The sequence below is a fragment of the Ctenopharyngodon idella genome, chromosome 15 (genome assembly GCF_019924925.1).
Source record: "Ctenopharyngodon idella isolate HZGC_01 chromosome 15, HZGC01, whole genome shotgun sequence".
In the NCBI taxonomy this organism is placed as follows: domain Eukaryota; kingdom Metazoa; phylum Chordata; class Actinopteri; order Cypriniformes; family Xenocyprididae; genus Ctenopharyngodon; species Ctenopharyngodon idella.
The window spans coordinates 15,346,100-15,367,056 of record NC_067234.1 but is presented as its reverse complement, the minus strand read 5'-3'; the positions used below and the strand labels follow the sequence as shown (position 1 = coordinate 15,367,056).

Here is a 20,957-nt window from a genome sequence, read left to right as displayed (position 1 = left end):
ATTTTTGAAGAAATACAGATAATATGTTTTTGTATGATAAACAGAGTGCCCACTTTCCAACAGTGCCCCCTAATGACAATGAGACATCCGCAGACAGTTTAATTCAGTTTAGTTAATTCATCAACTAGGTAGTTTTGGCATCAACTCTAAGAAGCTTAAATCCTTGGACAAATCTTTTAAGTTCCCCAGACTCAATTTTTCTTCATCTTGAAGTAAAATAGATCTGTGGAATTTAGATCCACGCTCAAACATTTTCCAGTTGCTGATATGCTTTTACAGGTTAACCTTAAATTTCTACTTGCCATATTTTTAATAACGAAACATATATTTCCGAAGACATAGTGGCTTTGTTTTACCTCTCTGCTGAATGTCAGTGTCTTGTCTCTTTTCTTCATCCAAGAAACTGACAACATATCCAGCACGGCAATGAATCACTCCCTCAGAGATATCTTTACAAGAAATTAGACAGTTCTCCCTTACACAACATTCATAAAGTGGCTTTAGGCAATACAACATCCCTATTATATATACAGTCAAACCAAAATTTATTCAGACACATTTCATTCATTAATACAGTTTATTCACTATAGATTAAAAAAATTGTAATAAAATATGACAAGATCTCAGAGTTAAACTGTGTCAGAAAAAAATTATCTTAATTATGTCAGATAACACTTAAGAAAAACATGGTCAGGTCAAAGTGTCTGAATAATTTTTGGTCCCAAATTTTTATCAATTTTACTGGTAGTCCACTGTATGAAGAAATTGTGGGTATAATATGTCACAGTTTACTTTATTTTGCTATCCTCACTTATCATAAATGAACTATAGTGTCCTGCACCCACTAGTAAAAATATATCAAAAATATCAAAAATGTCTGAATAATTTTTGGTTTGACTGTGTGTGTGTGTGTGTGTGTGTGTATATATATATATATATATATATATATATATGTATGTATATGTGTGTGTGTGTGTGTATATATACAGGTGCTGGTCATATAATTAGAATATCATCAAAAAGTTGATTTATTTCACTAATTCCATTCAAAAAGTGAAACTTGTATATTATATTTATTCATTACACACAGACTGATATATTTCAAATGTTTATTTCTTTTAATTTTGATGATTATAACTGACAACTAAGGAAAATCCCAAATTCAGTATCTCAGAAAATTAGAATATTGTGAAAAGGTTTAATATTGAAGACACCTGGTGCCACACTCTAATCAGCTAATTAACTCAAAACACCTGCAAAGGCCTTTAAATGGTCTCTCAGTCTAGTTCTGTAGGCTACACAATCATGGGGAAGACTGCTGACTTGACAGTTGTCCAAAAGACGACCATTGACACCTTGCACAAGGAGAGCAAAACACAAAAGGTCATTGCAAAAGAGGCTGGCTGTTCACAGAGCTCTGTGTCCAAGCACATTAATAGAGAGGCAAAGGGAAGGAAAAGATGTGGTAGAAAAAAGTGTACAAGCAATAGGGATAACCGCACCCTGGAGAGGATTGTGAAACAAAACCCATTCAAAAATGTGGGGGAGATTCACAAAGAGTGGACTGCAGCTGGAGTCAGTGCTTCAAGAACCACTACGCACAGACGTATGCAAGACATGGGTTTCAGCTGTCGCATTCCTTGTGTCAAGCCACTCTTGAACAACAGACAGCGTCAGAAGCGTCTCGCCTGGGCTAAAGACAAAAAGGACTGGACTGTTGCTGAGTGGTCCAAAGTTATGTTCTCTGATGAAAGTAAATTTTGCATTTCCTTTGGAAATCAGGGTCCCAGAGTCTGGAGGAAGAGAGGAGAGGCACACAATCCACATTGCTTGAGGTCCAGTGTAAAGTTTCCACAGTCAGTGATGGTTTGCGGTGCCATGTCATCTGCTGGTGTTGCTCCACTGTGTTTTCTGAGGTCCAAGGTCAACACAGCCGTATACCAGGAAGTTTTAGAGCACTTCATGCTTCCTGCTGCTGACCAACTTTATGGAGATGCAGATTTCATTTTCCAACAGGACTTGGCACCTGCACACAGTGCCAAAGCTACCAGTACCTGGTTTAAGGACCATGGTATCCCTGTTCTTAATTGGCCAGCAAACTCGCCTGACCTTAACCCCATAGAAAATCTATGGGGTATTGTGAAGAGGAAGATGCGATATGCCAGACCCAACAATGCAGAAGAGCTGAAGGCCACTATCAGAGCAACCTGGGCTCTTATAACACCTGAGCAGTGCCACAGACTGATCGACTCCATGCCACGCCGCATTGCTGCAGTAATTCAGGCAAAAGGAGCCCCAACTAAGTATTGAGTGCTGTACATGCTCATACTTTTCATGTTCATACTTTTCAGTTGGCCAAGATTTCTAAAAATCCTTTCTTTGTATTGGTCTTAAGTAATATTCTAATTTTCTGAGATACTGAATTTGGGATTTTCCTTAGTTGTCAGTTATAATCATCAAAATTAAAAGAAATAAACATTTGAAATATATCAGTCTGTGTGTAATGAATGAATATAATATACAAGTTTCACTTTTTGAATGGAATTAGTGAAATAAATCAACTTTTTGATGATATTCTAATTATATGACCAGCACCTGTATATGTATATGTGTATGTGTATATATGTATATATATATATATATATATATATATATATATAGCAATGACCTCAGTTTTTTTTTTAAATTTTTTATAAGTCAAATGTAAATTCATGTCCGTTACTTTTAACGTTGTTACATTTTCCTCATTAAATGAACATTACTTTACATTACATCAAATTTATTGTTTATTAAAACCAATCTCATCAAGTTAGTGTTTTAAGCATTTTTACATTAATTCCAAAATAATAAAAGGCAGTAACCATTTAAACAATATATTTTATTTGTGTATTGATTTTCAGCTGTTCTTTTTAATAGTCAACTTATTTTGGATCATCAGTCATGCTCGGTAAACACTCTGCACAGACACGAAGATGTACTGTATCTTTAATTACCCCAAGCTGCTCACTAAAACCCCAGCAGTCGTGACATAAAGCGGTGATATCTAAGTGGGTGAGCTGTATACTTACTTTTTATTTAATCTTCCCATTGACACCATCATTTTGTTTATTCAGACTGACGCACGGAACGTGCACATAAACAAGAGGTGGGATTTATTGCACAAACCAATCATATCCAATCATAACCGACCATATCCAATCATAGCACGATGAGGCATTGCCTCCTCTCACGTGACTTTCCCCCATTCATTCTCTATTACCCCCACCAAACCCGCCGCACGCTTTAGGGGCTCTGTTCATTCTCTATGAGCTCAAGGGAGGCACAAGAGACTCCCGCTGTAACTTTACCTGCGGGTGTTGCTGTTGGACAGTGTTCCATTACAAAAACGAGTGACTTGTACACTTTTTATTGTCGTATTTTGTAATATTTGCATTGTTTTATTTTTGTAATATGGATTATTTTGTCATCCTAATTTTTTGAGTAGGCACTGCCACCCTTGCCTTCTCTGAGGAATGAATGTTCAGCTGTTAGCTGAGAGCATGCATATGAATATATATATATATATATATATATATATATATATACATACACACACACATATATAATTGCCCGTTAATAATTAAGTTCACCTGTTGTTCATTTAGTTCCCTTGTCTGCCTCTGTGTATTTATAGCTCTCAGTTTGTTCAGTTCTTTGCCTTGCGTTGTTTCGCTGCCATGTGTTTCTTCTATGATCTTCTTTATTTTGAGTTATCTTTGTTGAGTTATCTGTTTCAATTAGATCCTTCTCCTCATTTTGCCTGACCACACCGTGACATATGGTTCCAAATACATTTCATTAAAAATATTTGGTGGTGTCCAAGTCTTGCCTCATCTTCCCCTAATCCTAATGTATTTCTAAACTTTTATAACTTGAAATAGTATTATTGTTTTTCCTTATGTTTAAAAACTAATTTTTCAACTATTAGTTAATAGAGTGTTGGTGAGACCAGTGGCAGAATTTATGATCAACATGGTCCATATGGTCTGCATTTGGTCCAGATCTCATGCACTGTGTGTAAATCTGTGTAAATATCCCATAAAACCCTAAAGCAGCGTTTTATAAATAGGACTTCAGGGGTCAAACATGACGCATGTGGTCCTGCAGAGTCCTGCATGGAGAGCTCGGTAAAAAACATCAACTCCTGTGACCTATAGTGATATCATCCAAGCAACATTATGTGAAGCGGCAGTGGGTGTATAAACTAGGATCACAAATGTTGATCATTATAAACTTCATATTAATACATAGCTTTATAAATGTAACATGACTTTAATGCACATCTTTGAAAGCGTGCTTGTTTACAGTCCCTGAATTTGGATCCTTCATGCTGCTGAACTTTAAAGGCACTGTTGTGACAGTATACAAAGATTTATAGTTCAATAACTTTCTCTTTCCTCAGGGGGGTTTATGTGAATTCCTGTTTTATATATTGTACATGCACTGAAATATAGTGCAGCCATATGCTTTGGTTAAGTTTGACAGTGCTGTGATGTCATGCTTATAGTAATGTCATGGGCTTTGAGTCTATTTTAATGCATATTTTCATATCTCACCCTTCACACGTCTATGTGTACTGTAATTAATTAGCACTTGTGTGTGTGTGAGTGTGTGTCTCATGTGTACAAACAAATACGATTTTCCAGCTTGTTCTCATGTAAGTTGTTTTGTCTGTGGGAAGTACTGTATATTTTGCTGTTCAGCTGGTTTGCAGATGCCGTTACTAATGTTCAACACAAGGCCTTTCAAATGTGAAGTAATGCATGAAGCAGATGTAGTAGTATGTGCACCTTGAGAGCTTCATGAGAGTCGCCAACTATCTGTCTGACTGTCTCAAAATCTCAAGCTTTATTTTCCCTCTTCTTTATCTTTGCAAAAACACAGCCAGAGCTTTTCTCACATTGAACTTTACATACCTTCTGCTCCAGGTGTTTTCCAGTGTACTTTACCAACATAAAACTAGACATAAATTGCACGACCTCAAACACCCATCGTCACAGCTGTAGTTTAACATGTAGATACAGCGCCCTCTGTTGATCAGTGGCTATAAATATACTATGATATTAGAGATTTTTTTATCCAATCAATTAATATTGAATATTTGGTAACACTTTACAACAAGGTGCATTAGTTAATGTATTAACTAACATGAACTAACCATGAGCAAAACATTTGTTTCTGTATTTACTAATCTTCAATAACGTTAGTTAATGAAAATACAGCTGTTCATTTGTTCATGTTAGTTCACAGTGCATTAACTAATGTTAACAAGATTTTAATAATGTATTAGTAAATGTTGAAATTAACATTAACAAAGAGTAATAAATACTGTAAGTGCAGTTCGTTATTAGTTCATGTTAACTAATGTAGTTAACTAATGTTAACTAATGAACCTTATTGTAAAGTTTTACCGAATATTCAAATATGCATGCTCTCAGCTAACAGCTGAACATTCAAAACCTCTAGTTTAATTAATATATATATATATATATATATTATTATTATTATTATTTTTTTTTTTACTTTTTTTTCTTGGTTATGTGATAAAATTACTTGGTTTACAAGTATTACGGGAACATTCATTTGTGAATGTTCTCTGAACCATCTGAAAAAAGTAGTATATGTGATGTGTAAATAATGTATCTGTGCTAATGTTTTGAGAACATATTCAAAGACATGATAACTTGAACAAATGTTCTATAAACATGAAAGAATGTTTGTTAGTAACTTTGAGAGAATCTCGCCAGAACGTTTAGCCAAAGTGCTGAGGACTTTCCCTGTTAGCTGGGCTAGATTTAGATTACCCACAGTCATCTAATGCTCACTTAAAGTTAATTTCTGAAATCATTAATAATCTAATAACACCATTAAATGTAAATACCTAGTTAGTAAACCTAAAAATGAATGTTCATTTTTACAATGTATGCTATTATAATGTTGTGATGCCATTTCAAATAATTGATTTTGGTTTATTTAGAAAAAATGCATAGAATTTGTATATCAGTCATTTATCGGATATCGGCCATAATATAAAAGTAATTATTATCAGTCAAAATTTTAATTTCTGTGCATACTGTACCTAACTTTATCCTTAATAGTTATATATATATATATATATATATATATATATATAGTCATATTTAAAGTCTTCTACAAAACCGGTCTGCCCAATATCATTTTCTATCCGGCAACTACATGCCTGAAATCAATCATAAACACATAGCAATGTAGTGTGTGAAGAATTATCTTCATAACTAAAACTGTCTGGAATTAATTGGTTTGGAATTCATATAGATACACAGATATTTGAGTGCCAAAACACATTATTACTTTTTTATAAGTGACTGCTCTCAATTAGATGGGGAGGGAAAACATTTTGAAAACAAATACAAAGAAACCCAGACTTTAGTTATTAATCCAGTTAATTATAGTGGAGAGAAAAAAACATGCTATGAAAATTTATAGGCATTTCAAAGGCTGCAGGAAATTCCTCACTGTACAAATTAAAACCTCATTACAATAACTTCATCTGCCAACAATATGATAATTAAAACGTCACGTGCTGATTTAAAGGCAGATTGAGAAATGGATAAACTTTAGTGTCATTTATAGGCTAGAGAGTTGCCTGTCTTCAAAAAAGATTTGTCTAATCATTGGTTAGCTTACCTGTTAACATTTACTCGTATTTATCACCACTTCCATAATACAATTTGTTATACATTTTAACCTTAAATGCTGGTGAAAAAAAAAAAAAAAAAAAAAAGCCCGCTCACTTCGACTAATAAAACTGTCGAGCAAACTCCTCTAACCAATCAGAAACCTCAGAACGCATCAAGTGACTGAACGCGGAAGCACATGTGTAGTGGACGCGCTGCTAGATCATCTTCTTTATTCGATCACGTAATAGACACGCACAAGTCGGGCAGCAGCTCAGCTGTCAGAGCTGTCTTCAATCAACAAACCCGGAATAACGCGAAACACACATTAAACTCCATATTTCACTTCATTTGTCGCATCTCCTGGTGAGTTACCAAATGGAAATGTTTGGTTGAATGCTTTGAATGGCGGAGGTTTATATGTGGGCTTAATAATATGGTGTTAGCAAGTAACGCTCTTACTATGTTGGATCCTGTGGCTTTAATACTTAAGTGTTTCAAGATTCACTCGACAAACTACCAGCTGGGCCTCTTCTTTAAGTTTGAATGTCACTTCGCAATGTTAAGCAGGTGTTTTGTAAATCCTCATATGACACGGTCATGGTCAGTGTAAGCTGGTTCAGGGCTAATAAGCTGGGAAAGATGTGACAGGAAAAGATTATTTGACTCAATTTCTATGAATACGCATAATAATTGAATTTAACGTATGTTGACAAGTTCTTCCTTCAGAAAAGTATTATAGTGGTTACATGGTTATTAACATATTAAAACACATGGAGTTGACAGCATTCCTGACTTTCAGTTTCACTCTGATCCTTTCAGTTATGGAGCAAGCAAAGCAAGAGGCATTTGATCAAGCCAGGCTGCAAGTGATCAAAGATGGCTACGGAAAGGCATTTGAGTGCATCAATAAAGGCCTGACCGAGGACGAGGCGGGCCATGGCGCAGAGGCACTAAAACTGTACCGGCAAGGACGGCAGCATCTCCTCAGGGCTCTTAGTGTGCCTTCGCAGGGCATAGAGTGCGTGGGTCCATCCTGGGAAACGGCTAGGCAGATGCAGCACAAGATGCAAGAGACCCTCAACAACATCACCACCCGTCTAGCCATGCTGGAGACCCTCCCAGATCCCAACGGAGTCCCAGATAGCAACGCAGCTCCTCAGAAACTCTACCCTGAAGTCCCAAAGGTCAAGCCGGAGAGGTCGACTCCACCACAGATGCTCCCTTCCAACGTCGGGGTTGCAGGGGCTTCAGGTGGATCAGTTCCAGTCTCACCAACAATGCAACCCAATTTGATAAGCGAACAGCCCCCTGCATACAGCCCCCAGGCCGCTGACGGACACCTGACAATTTCCTACGGCACCGACTCTGGCGAGCTCTCTTTGGTAGGCGATGACTTCTACAGCCATACGTCTAATTCTACACCTTCTCTTCAGAGTTTGGGGGAGGATGGGGAGGAACTCTTTTTCCTTCCTCAAGGAGTGCAGATCTTCTTCGTTACCCCTGATGGGCAAGTGAGCGCTCCCTCTTACCCAGGGTACCTACGCATCGTAAAGTTCACCAATGAGTGCTCAGAGAGGGTTCCAAACAGGCCACCTGCCTTCCTACAGGTGAGAAATCACAAGTTATGTTATTAATTTACTCTTCATTTGTCTGAGAGAGAATCTCACAAAGAAATGTGGAGGTTATGTTTTCAAAATCTAATTTCTTATTTTTGTCTTTTCATTTTGTGGGTTAAATGTGACCCAGACACATTTTGGGCAAGTTTCATAATATTCTACCAAAAACTGTTGCTTGTTGTGTGCTCTTTTCATCCATAGAGACTAATTAAATTCCATGAATTTGGACATAATGGTCCAAGGAGGCTTGTTTCAAGTCATGGTGTACTGTAACCTACTTTCACAACCTGTTATTTGGCTTTCTTCACTTTTAAGATGGTGTTTTCAATGAGGTTGACCTCATCTGTTGTTTCTTAATGGTGTCATGTGAGTGTATGCTCACTGCTAATATCCAATAGGCTTTCACTGAGTGACTTCATTATGGGGAAAACCCCAGTTATCAGGTGGACAGGGGTTACAGAAGGAGCTTTATGACCTGATGGTATTTTCTTGAATGGTTCATCTTCATGAGAGACCTGGTTTAGCACAATATATTTTACACTTTGAACACCACTCTTCTGTTGTTTTGTGATAACATTTGATATTATTGCTATTATCTGCCAGATGTAAATAGACAATAATAAAATGATAATCACAATATGAGACGATAGTTTACACTTGAACACCACCCTGCTGTTGTCTGTGATAAAGAATGATAATATGCCGAATCAAAACTCACCAATCACAACATGAGGTAATTGTATGGAAATTTCATATTGTGTGGAAATCAAAATATTGAGTAATAATATGTAACCCTTGCATGACTTTTGGACCCTATCATGGCCCAAAGACTCTTACGTCCTAAAGTAAACTGTATCATCATTCCACACGGACATTGAGGCCATAGATTAGCCGTGTCATCAAGCTGAATAAAGAACCTCCAGTTGCTGCGCTTTAGGCTTTGACTGTAATCCAATTTAATGCTAGCAGTCATGAGGACGAGATGAATGAATCTAACTACAGAGCTGTCTACTGTCACAACTTGGAGGAAATCCAGACCTGAACCTCAGATTCTGATCCTCCCTAGAAATACAAGGGTCAATTTCCATGTATAACTTTTCACTAGAAATGAATCCATTACATATCTGCAGAAAAGATGCTGTCAGCAGGCTGCATCTTTTATGATTTATTCAAATGTTGAGTGAGAAGCAATTTAGAATCGCAAGCTTTATGATCATATTTGATTTTCTTTTTTAATTTTATCTCGTAGCCTACAGTGGAGTCTGCGACATCAGGTCAGGTCTCAGACACCAAGACAGACCTTTAAAAGCACCACTTTAAAAGAATATATTAAATCAGAAATGTGATTCCCATGCTTTTGATAAAGCTTTACAAGATTTTTTGTTTGTTTGATCTGTAAAGTAGGGCCTTCAAAATCACTATTTTAAGACAATATTAATATTAAAGGAATATAAGACATGTGATATGTATATTTTTGATAAAACATTTATATAAATTATTCAGTAAGAATTTTTATGATTTGATCTGTGAATTAAGGCATTTAAAATCACTTTTAAGGCAATAGTAATATTAATTTAAAGGAATATATTAAAATAAGAGATGTGATGTGTTATTTTTTTTTGTAAAACATTTACATTAATTATACAATAAGAATTTGTATAATTAAAAAAAGTCTTTAAAAATGACAATTTAAGGTAATATTTAAAATTAATTTGAAGGAATATTTAAAAATAATAAATGTGCTATATATACACTGTGTTCCAAATTATTATGCAAGTGACATATCAGTAGGATTTCAGTACAATAAACATTCAGATTTTAGTTTTTCAGAGAAAGTGTTTGTTTTATTTCTCCATATCTTTTTAGATAACAACTGGTATCAATCTCAGACAGATTTGTTAAATAGTTTGCCAGGTCTGCTTAGGTAAATGGAAAACCTACTTGGAGTTGTTCCAGATTATTAAGCACTTGAATTATTTAGTAAGAGTTTTTATTATTTGATCTGTAAAGTTGTCTAGTATAAATCATACTTTTGAGGTGGGACTATATGTTTAAGTGGAATAATATCTGATAATAAGTATGTTTCAATAAGTAGGACATATGTTCCTGAGTCAACATCCTCATGCTTATTAACTTTTTATTGCCTGCATATTTGGGGAAGGGCCAACTTTACGGCCTGAAAACACATTCATATCAGCCAATAGTTGCCCTCCGATTGTAGGGGTAGGTTAAAAGTTAGAACTGTCCTACTTGAGTAAATCACACTTTTTGTTATTTCTAATTTCAGGTTTGTGACTGGCTTTACCCCTTGATGGCCTCTGACTCCCCAGTCCTGCTGTGCAACACCGGGGTCTACATGTTCCCTGACATGATGGCTCCCATCCCGGGCTCGTATGTCGGGGTGGTCCTTTCTTCCGAGCTTCCCCAGAAGGAACGTGAACTCTTCCAGAATGTTCTTTCTCAGTTGACCGACCTGCGTGTCCAGGTGAGCTGTCCCTGTGTCCCCTCAGGTCCCACCTCAGAAACACAGGGGTCAGCTGTGGCTTCAGAGCAGGTGTGGTGGCTCAACCTCGTCTCAAACTTTGTGTTTGTCACTGACACAATCTGTGCTGCTTTGAATATTATTTCAGTATCTCACTTGTTTCTGCACCTATTTGGTATTTTCTTTTTGAGTTCTTCTTTTTTTCTTCACAACAGACTAAAATCAAGAATTTTACACTGTGGTAAAATTTTTATGTATTTTATCTGCAAAATGTTTACACACTTTAAATGCATGAACTATGTGCATGCATTTGGAATGGCCTTTAAATCAGTTTTTTGTGCATGTTACTTGTATGCATTGGGCACATATCAATGCACCTGCCTGCCTCATTAACCCTTTACTATCTTTACAGATTTCAGGTGTATTTGAGAGTTTAAAAGATTTATTTAAGGTACTAAAGCATTGCAGTACCACTGAATGACAAGTGCATTTGGGTTGTGTATATTTATACTACACTTAGCAACACAACAGGGTGAGTATCACATTGGAATGCTTGACTTAAAGGGTTAGTTCACTCAAAATGAAATTTCTGTCATTAATTACTCACCCTCATGTCACTCCAAACCCGTAAGACCTTCGTTCATCTTCAGAACACAAAGTAAGATATTTTTGATGAAATCTTTTTGACCCCCCCTAATGAGAGCAACATCATAACCACTTTCAAAGCCCAGTAAAGTAGTAAAGGCATTGTTAAAAACAAACAAAAATAACGACTTTATTCAACAATTTCTTCTCTTCCCCGTCATTCTCCTGCGCTGTTGAAGTTGTAAACACAGTGCAGCACTTCCGGGTTCTACATCAGAACGCCGGCTCTTTACACTGTGACATATCAGTAAGATTTCAGTAGAATAAACATTCAGATTTTGCTTTTTCAAAGAAAGTGTTTGTTTGTTTTATTTATCCATGTCTTTTTAGATAACTGGTATCAATCTCAGACAAAATAATTTGCCAGGTCTACTTAGGTAAATGGAAATCCTACTTAAAGAGGTTGTTCCACATTATTAAGCAAGTCTCAGTTCTCATGCAATATGGAGAGGAAGAAAGATCTTTCTGAAGATGAAAAGCATTAAATGATGCAATGTTGTGCAAAAGGCATGAAAACAACTAATATTGTGTGAAAACTGAAGGGAGATTATTGAACTATCATAAGATTTGTAAATGATTTACAGCACAAGAGAACTCAGTCAGATAAAGGCTTATTAAGGAAAGTTCCTGTCAAAAATGATTAATTCTGTTAAAAGGGCAGCTATAAAAAAGCCAGTGTTGAGCAGCAAACAGGTATTTGAAGCTGCTGCTTTTTCATTAATAAGCCTTTATCTGACTGAGTTCTCTTGTGCTCTAAATCACTCACAAATAGGATACACAATATTAGATGTTTTCATGCCTTTTGCACAACATTGCACCATTTCATGCTTTTCATCTTCAGAAAGATCTTTCTTCCTCTCCATATTGCATGAGAACTGTGACTTGCTTAATAATGTGGAACAACCTCTTTAAGTAGGGTTTCCATTTACCTAAGTAGACCTGGCAAACTACTCAACAAACTTGTCTGAGATTGATACCAGTTATCTAAAAAGATACGGAAAATAAAACAAACACTTTCTTTGAAAAAGTAAAATCTGAATGTTTATTGTACTGAAATCCCACTGATAAGTCACTTGCATAATAATTTGGAGCACAGTGTATTGGCCAACTCCTGCATCACAAGAGAAGAAATTGTTGAATAAAGTTATTTATTTATTTATTTGTTTATTTTTGCACACAAAAACTATTCTCGTTGCTTCATAACATTAAGGTTGAACCGCTGTACTCACACGTACTTGTACTCACATGACTTTACTACATTTCTGGGCCTTGAAAGTGGTTATGATGTTGCTGTCCATAGGGGGTTCAAAAAGCTCTTGGATTTCATCAAAAATATCCTAATTTGTGTTCTGAAGATGAACGAAGGTCTTACGGGTTTGGAACGACATGAGGGTGAGTAATTAATGACAGAAATTTCATTTTTGCGTGAACTAACCCTTTAAAAGTGCACTAAATAAAAAGTTTTAAAACCAACATACCTTATGTTTAAAATGAATCAAATATGTTTAAAATGTACCCTTACATGAGAGGAAGACTGGATGGATGGATGGATAGATTTGATGTGTTGAATGAAACAACTACTGTATCTATTATCATTTAATGCACTTGACAGTTCATGTGGTCCTTACAATGCTTCTATGCTTCCTGCTGCTTGCACTGCCTGTAGCGCAGATATTCAAGATCGTTTTTACACCTTTGGCTTTGGGTATGATGTTCATTATTCATGAAATAGTGAGCGGGCTTGGCTTGTGCTTTTGAGCTGGCACACTCCCCTGCGGTTCCATGGATTGAGAGCATACAGGAGAAAGAGAATTAATTAGCTGTAATGCTCTTAGCAAACCAAGAACACCATTGTTTCCCTTCTTACCACAGGATAGTCATCAACCAGAGCACAGCCAAGAGTATCAGTAGCTCACTCGCACCATTATTGTTCGTTTTTTTTTAAATTCAGTTGCAATCTTATTCTTGTGCTTATGTGACTCAGAAAAAAAACATGCTTTTAGAAATCATTTCACAGAGCAGCTGCTGGTGAGTTTGGAACCAAGTGCCACTGTTCTCTGTAAAGGAGGGGGCGACGACAAACACCCCCATTGTTGTGGAAATAACAGGTTGTTGTAGCAGACCATGCTGACTCACTGGCTCAAGTGTTTAGAGACAACAAAGGATTTTTTTGGCAAATGGGGAAAAATCTGGAAGCATTCCCTCCTTATGTCATTCGCAATACTGGCCTATGTCCATATACTCATCCTACAAGTCACCATTTGCTTTTAGTGATTGCTTGAGCCTGCTTCTGCACTCTTTATGATGCTCTGTTTTAACTGTTGCCCGCTATCCTGTGTCTCCAAGGCATCAGATGGCGCAACCGATACCATTAACCTGGGTCAGAAGGTGCCGATGGGGCCTCCTGCAGCTGAAGCAGAGCCCCCTGCTGGTGAGGAGGACAAGGTACTTCCTGAATGGAGCGAGAAGGTGGCTCAGGGGATCCTGACTGGTAAGCCGGGGGGTCTGATCACCCTAAATAAGGCTTGAATTAAAATAATGAATGAAATGAAAGGTTTTCAACATATTCAACATACTTTATTAAAAGTTCGGGGTCATTAATGAAATATCTTATGCTCACTAAAGCTGTTTTAATTTGATCTAAAAAAAACAACAAAATTTTGAGGAATATTATTAGGATTTAAAATAATGTTTCTATTTTAATATATTAAGTGTATATGTTATATGTACTTTAAAAGGAACAAGTAATTTATTCCTGTTATGGCAACACTGTATTTTCAGCATCATTACTCCAGTCTTTAGTGTCACATGATCCTTCAAAAATCATTCTAATATACTGATTTGATGCTCATGAAACATTTTATATATATAATATAATAATATAATAATAATAATAATATAATATAATTTATTTCTGTGATCAAAGCTGAATTGTCAGCATCATTACTCCAGTCTTCAGTGTCACATGATCCTTCACAAATCATTGTAATATGCTGATTTATTATTAATGTTGGAAACAGTTGTGCTGCTTAATATTATTTTATAACCTGTGATACTTTTTCAGGATTCATTGATGAATAAAAAGTTAAAAAATATCAGCATTTATTTAAAATAGAAATCTTTTGTAACAATATACACTACCGTTCAAAAGTTTGGGGTCAGTATTTTTTTTTTCTTTTTTTTTTTTTTTTGAAAGAAATTAATATTTTTTATTTAGCACAGATGTGTTAAATTGATAAAAAGTGATATTAAAGAATTATATTGTTAGAAAATATTTATATTTTGAATAAATGCTGTTCTTTTTAACCTTTTATTCATCAATGAATCCTGAAAGTATCACAGAGTATCAAATCAGCATATTAGAATGATTTCTGAAGGATCATGTGACACTGAAGACTGGAGTAATGGTGCTGAAAATTCAGCTTTGCATCACGGAAATAAATTATATTTTAAAGTATATTAAAATAGAAAACCATAATTTAAAATTGTAATAATATTTCACAATATTATTGTTTTTTCTGTATTTATTATGAAATAAATGCAGCCTTAATGAGCATAAGAGACTTTGTTCAAAAACATTAAAAATAGTAATGTTTCCAAACTTTTGACATATATATGAATAGAAAGTTCAAAAGAACAGCATTTATTTCAAATATAAATCTTTTGTAATATTATAAATATCTTTGTCAATTTGGATTGATTTTGGATTGATTGTCCTTACTGAATAAAAGTGTTTTATTTAAAAAAAAAAATCTGACCCTAGACTTTTGAACACTAGAGTATATATTCAAATCAGTTTTAAAGTTTTTATAATTCAACAGTATTTTTAAATGTCTTAGGTAAAACGTTGTCATAACTTACATTTTCACCAGATGTCAAATAGACGCATGTAAACAGAAGATATGCCTGCTTAGGGTCATTGTTAGATAATACATTGAGAAAACATAAATGCTGTCATTGTTTATCACTTTATTGTAGATTTAGAAGTCATAAACCTGGTGTTTTAAGCATTTAGGATAATTGGTTAATTGTCCAACTATTTGGGTTGTGCTAGAAAAACCTCAATAGTTGTTGCCACCAAAACTACTTATAGAAAGTTTTTAAAGGCATAGTTCACCCTAAAACAATCTGTCATCATTTACTCACCCACATGTTGTTTCAAACCTGTATAAATTTCTTTGTTCTGCTGAGCACAAAGGAAGATATTTTAAAGAATGTTGGTAATCAAACAGCTGACGGTAGCCATCGACTTTCATAGTATTTTTTTCCCTACTATGGAAGTCAATCGGTGCCGTCATCTGTTTAAATAACTAACATTCTTTAAAATATCTTCTTTTGTGTTCAACAGAGAAACAAAGAAACTCATACAGGTTTGGAACAACATGAGGGTGAGTAAGTGATGACAATAGTTTCATTTTTTGGGTTTTCTTTTTTGGGTTTTCTTTAAAAATGAAAAGTCAGATAAGAGAGACAGGAAACACTTCATAATGTACAGTGTTTAAACATGCAGCGTAGTCGGTTTACTTCTTGAAATATATGGACAGGGGCTTCATGGCTGAGCTGGGGTTTGGTGAAGGGGGCGGAGTACACAGGGAAAGCCATACATAAAGGTGCGTCCAAACTACGAGAACACATCACTCCAGAGGACAAACCAACCCAAGTCAGCCCCACGGTAACCAAAAGCCTCCATGTGGCCAAACAGGCCACAGGAGGAGCTGTAAAAGTCAGCCAGTTTCTTGGTAAGAAAGTCTTTATGAACTCACTATTACTGTCTCCTCATTTAGTTGATAATAGTCAATAAAGATGAGGTTCACTTCATTTACTGTGGGTGATTTGAGCCAAAAACATGTTCTGTACTGTTTCAGTGGATGGACTGTGCACTGTCGCTGGACATGTTGGCCGAGAGCTGGCACCTCATGTGAAGAAACATGGAGGGAAGCTAATCCCAGAGTCTCTGAAGAAAGACAGGGATGGACGCTCTAATATTGACGGTGCCATGGTGGTTGCAGCAAGTGGAGTTCAAGGTAAAGCGAATCGTTCAAACCAGAAATAATGCTCTTCTTTGCTGTTCTTTGCTGTCACATATACTTACTTACTGTTTATTTATGTTCTGTCAGACTCTTTCCTTCCAAAGCAGCTTTAAAGAAACTACAATTACATTATTGTCTCTTAGGTGTTATTGATCAGACAGTTAAAGGGATAGTTCACCCAAAAATGAAAATTATGCCATGATTTACTCACCCTAGATGTATATGACTATCTTCTTTCGAGATGAACACAATCAGAGATATATTTAAAAATATCCTGGCTCTTTCAAGCTTTATAATGGCCGTGAACGGGGGGGCGTGATTTTGAAGCCAAAAAAAGTGCGTCCATCCATCATAAAAGTACTCAACACGGCTCCAGGGCGTTAATAAAGGCCTTCTGAAGCGAACCAATGGGTTTTTGTATGAAAAATATCTATATTTAAAAATGTATAATCTATAATCTTTTGTCAGGATTTGCAACAATGTGGACGGGGTTGGAGGTTGCGGCAAAGAACATTGCAAAGAGTGTTGCTGCAGAGACTGTTACCACGGTAAAACATAAGTAAGTAACTCCACAAGCGTCTCGGATCTTTCCACCGGCTTTTAAGTTGATCGTACCAATGTTTTAACTTTCTGCATTTGCAGTTGCTCACCAGTAACTTTGATCTGAAAAATAAAACTGCACTCACACTAGTTTCTTCCATGTATTTGTTTACAGATTTAGGGGTCTGGAGAACATTTCAGACACCCCAAATGAAAACAAGTAGAAACATTTTTCCCTGCACCCCATAAAATGGCCTTAATTAATGGTCAGGAGCATGGCTGAAGCTTATGAATGTTTCTGAATTAGTCAGCACTTGCACGCAATGCTAATGATTTATTGGAGATAATGATTACATTACGTCCGTTGGCATCCTGCGTTGCTTTGTACACTGATCCAGCTCAGTGATGGAATGAATATCTTTTTCTAACAGCCAAAGTAATTCATCTCATTGTCTTTATTGCTTTATTTTTCTTAACTTTTGAACCTGAGTGTGACTTTCATGATGATGTTGCATCAACAGAAGGTTTTACCAGGTTTTATCGGATGGCAAACATAATCATCTTACAAACATAATCACAATTTGACCAAGATGTACATATACATATATACACTACTGTTTAAAGTTTATGGTCAGTAAGTTTTTCTTTATTCAGCAAGAATGCATTAAATTGATCAAAAGTGACAGTAAAGACATTTATAATGTTACAACAGATTTCTAATTCAAATAAATGCTGATTTTTTTTTTTTTTTTTTTTTTAACAATTAATCAAAGAATCCTGAAAAAAAAAGTATCACGGTATCCACAAAAATATTAACTGTTTTTAACATTGATAATAATAATAATAAATCTTTCTTGAGCACCAAATTTCTGAAGGATCATGTGACAGTGAAGACTGGAGTAATGGCTGCTGAACATTCCATCACAGGAATAAATTCCATTTTAAAACTTATTATTATAGTAAAAATTGCAATATTATTTCACAATATTACTCTATTTTTATTCAAATAAACACGGCTTTGGTGAGCATACAGAAAGAAACATTTTTTAAAAACATTAAATCTTACTGACCTCAAACGTTTGAACTGTGTAAATCCTCTTATACTGTACTCTGTACAATAATAAAGATAGTTCAAGATTTAAAGCTGAAATCCTTTCAATAGTTATCCAATATTTAAAAGTGGGAAATAATGGTGTTAACTATAATGGTGATATAGCTCATATAAGATAATGTTGTTTTGTTTTTTTAATCAAAAAACATATATTTTTTTACTACCATCCTTCCCTTTCTAACTGCGTTTAAAAGTATTGGCCATTTTCAGTTCGACTTTTGCACTTTTTTTTTTTAATGGCATCTGTAGGATTAATTTTACATTTTTAAATAAGATTTTTCTCTCGAGAAATGACTGAATCCCTGCATGTATGTTTAACTGCTTTGCTCTCCTTTGAGTAATCTCCATCTCCTAAAACGTATTTTTCAATCACCTCTTTCATCACCCCGTCCTCTCTTTTACTCAATCTGGGTTATCTATAATCAAGGTATGGGGCGGAAGCGGGCCAGGCCACAGACCATGCTGTCAACTCAGCCATCAATGTGGGCGTCACCGCTTTCAATATCGACAACCTGGGGATCAAGGCAATGGTCAAGAAGACTGGCAAAGAGACTGCCCATGCCATCCTGGCAGACTATCAAGTCCAAGAGCCGGACGGTCAAGTTAAGAAACATGAAGACCAAAAGTAGAGTTTGAGATTCAAACCTCTCATTTCAGGTGTCCATTTTTAAGAGCAAACCAAAGGTCCTGTTTTAAAAAAAAGACTGAAGAAGAAGTGAATGGATCCTTGTCCGATGAATGCGTTTGTTGTTATTTGTTTGTGACTGACACTGAATTCCGAAAACCTCATTACAGTAAATACAGTTAATTGTGCTGTCATGTTTACTATTTACACTGGTTAAACTGTAAATGCACGTTAAAAATTCCCTTTACAAGTTGACTGACTGCCCTGCCTGCCGGACAATATTCCTGATCATGCCTTACACTTCACCAGCAATGTAAACTCAACATATCACCAATGAACTCACAGATCCATTGTTTAGTTGGATCATATTAAAACGTCAGTAGTTTTGCGTGGTATGTGTCTTCTAAATGGACCCTTAAAACAAAGTGCAAGCCAAAGGTGGAATTTATTTTTTTCCCATAGAGCCTTAACAAATATTATATTCTTGTATTTAAAAAGAAATCTATATCTAAGCTTTAATATATATGCTGAGAATGCTTTGTGGTAGTTGTTTTTTAATCTGCAGACCTGTTTGCTCTTGGTAATTTCAGGGTTTTTTTATGTTTTAAAATATTAAAAAGCACTTTAAACCATGCTAGGAACAGACATGAACATTTCTTGAGGATGATGGGTGCTCGGTATTATTGTGAATAATAAGTGCAAAAAAAAAAAAAAATAATAATAATAATAATAATTGCACATGGAGTTGGATTAAGATGCCGGATATGAGAAATCAGCTTAATTAAAAGCCAGAGAAATCAGACTTTATGGGAAATGTTTAAAATCTTTAAAGTTTAAAGTATGTATTTTAATACTATTTTAAATTAAAGAGACATATATTTAATTTAAACTGTAAATGCCATATATATGAAGTTCTCACACTGAAGATACTGACCACTCATAAAACATCTCTATGCAGTTGTTGTTTTTTCTTTTAAAACAATGGCTGCACTTTTTCCTTTAAAAAAAAAAACTGACTATAGATAAAGATATAAATATTACTTTGATCTGTTATTATAACATCTCACTGTAAGCATTAACAAACTTGTTCATTCTATGTGTGTCTTTACAAAATGTCTCATTTCAATGTACTGACAGTATAAACAGTTTAAAGTTTAACCACAAGTGTAGGTTTGCTCAATGACAGAATCTAATAGCCTATCTGACATAATAAATTAAACATTTAAAACATATTGTTTTGTGTACTTTAATTTAAACTGTGTGATGTGTTAAAATTTGTTGTATTGGAACAATTGCTTTGATTTCATTGATAAATTAGACCTAGCCAAGACATTAGTGGCCGGTTTCACAGACCAGGCTTAAGCCTAGTCCCAGACTAAAATGCATGTTTAAGCTGTTTTAACTGAAAGCAAGTTCCTTTTATTGCATATTAAATGAACAAAATATTTTCTCTATCATGTTTGTCCTCTCCGTTCACATCTGAACTCCATACATGATTGTGTATCCAATGCAAACATTTATTGCTGCTTTTTTTTTTTCTTTTTCTTTCAGATGAATTGAAAGTGTATGCTGCCATCTAGTGTTATACTATGTAATTACACAAGCTCACTGGAAGAAAATTTGCAACTGTATAAACTGTTCTTATTATGACTGATGCTAAAAGTAGCTACATGTAGCAAATACGCTTTCTCTACCCATATTTAGATTGAACTGCAGTAAAAGTCATGTGTAGGTTTTGACATGACTAGCTTCTGCAGATATTTTAAATGTTTCACAAAAACCTATAGGGTATGGCATAATTCCCTCTGCTCTGGCTTTACAACAACGACATTCCCAAGTAATGTTAATCACACTATATCTAAACAAAATGTGGACAACAATCCACCATATTAAAAGAATGCACGGATATGCAACAGGCTTAAAGTGATAGTTCACCCAAAAATGAAAATTATGTCATCATTCACTCACCCTCAAGTTGTTCCAAACCTGTATAAATTTCTTTGCTGAACACAAAGGAAGGTATTTTGAAGAAAGTTTTGGGGCACCATTGACTTCCATAGTAGGAAAAAAAAAAATACTATGGAAGTCAATGGTGCCCCAGAATTGTTCAGTTTAACCACATTCTTCAAAATATGTTCCTTTGTGTTCAACAGAACAAAGAAATTTATACAGGTTTGGAACAACCTGAGGGTTAGTAAATGGTGACATAA

General features: G+C 35.3%; 1 protein-coding gene across 4 annotated transcripts; it reads left to right on the top strand.

Annotated features, from left to right (window-relative positions):
* The first annotated feature begins 6,893 nt into the window (after positions 1–6,893).
* On the top strand, positions 6,894–19,979 carry spartb (spartin b). Of its 4 annotated transcripts, none has more exons than XM_051862630.1 (8): positions 6,894–7,061; positions 7,518–8,305; positions 10,602–10,799; positions 13,788–13,932; positions 15,986–16,180; positions 16,307–16,465; positions 16,940–17,030; positions 18,550–19,979. In XM_051862630.1, exons 2-8 carry the CDS (start codon positions 7,520–7,522, stop codon positions 18,749–18,751), a joined length of 1,776 nt encoding a protein of 591 aa, XP_051718590.1. In that variant the 5' UTR covers positions 6,894–7,061; positions 7,518–7,519; the 3' UTR covers positions 18,752–19,979. The 4 variants fall into 4 exon arrangements, with proteins under 4 accessions (XP_051718590.1, XP_051718594.1, XP_051718589.1 ...); XM_051862634.1 differs by having other exon boundaries at positions 17,187–19,979; XM_051862629.1 differs by having other exon boundaries at positions 10,602–10,868.
* The last annotated feature ends 978 nt before the right edge of the window (positions 19,980–20,957 follow it).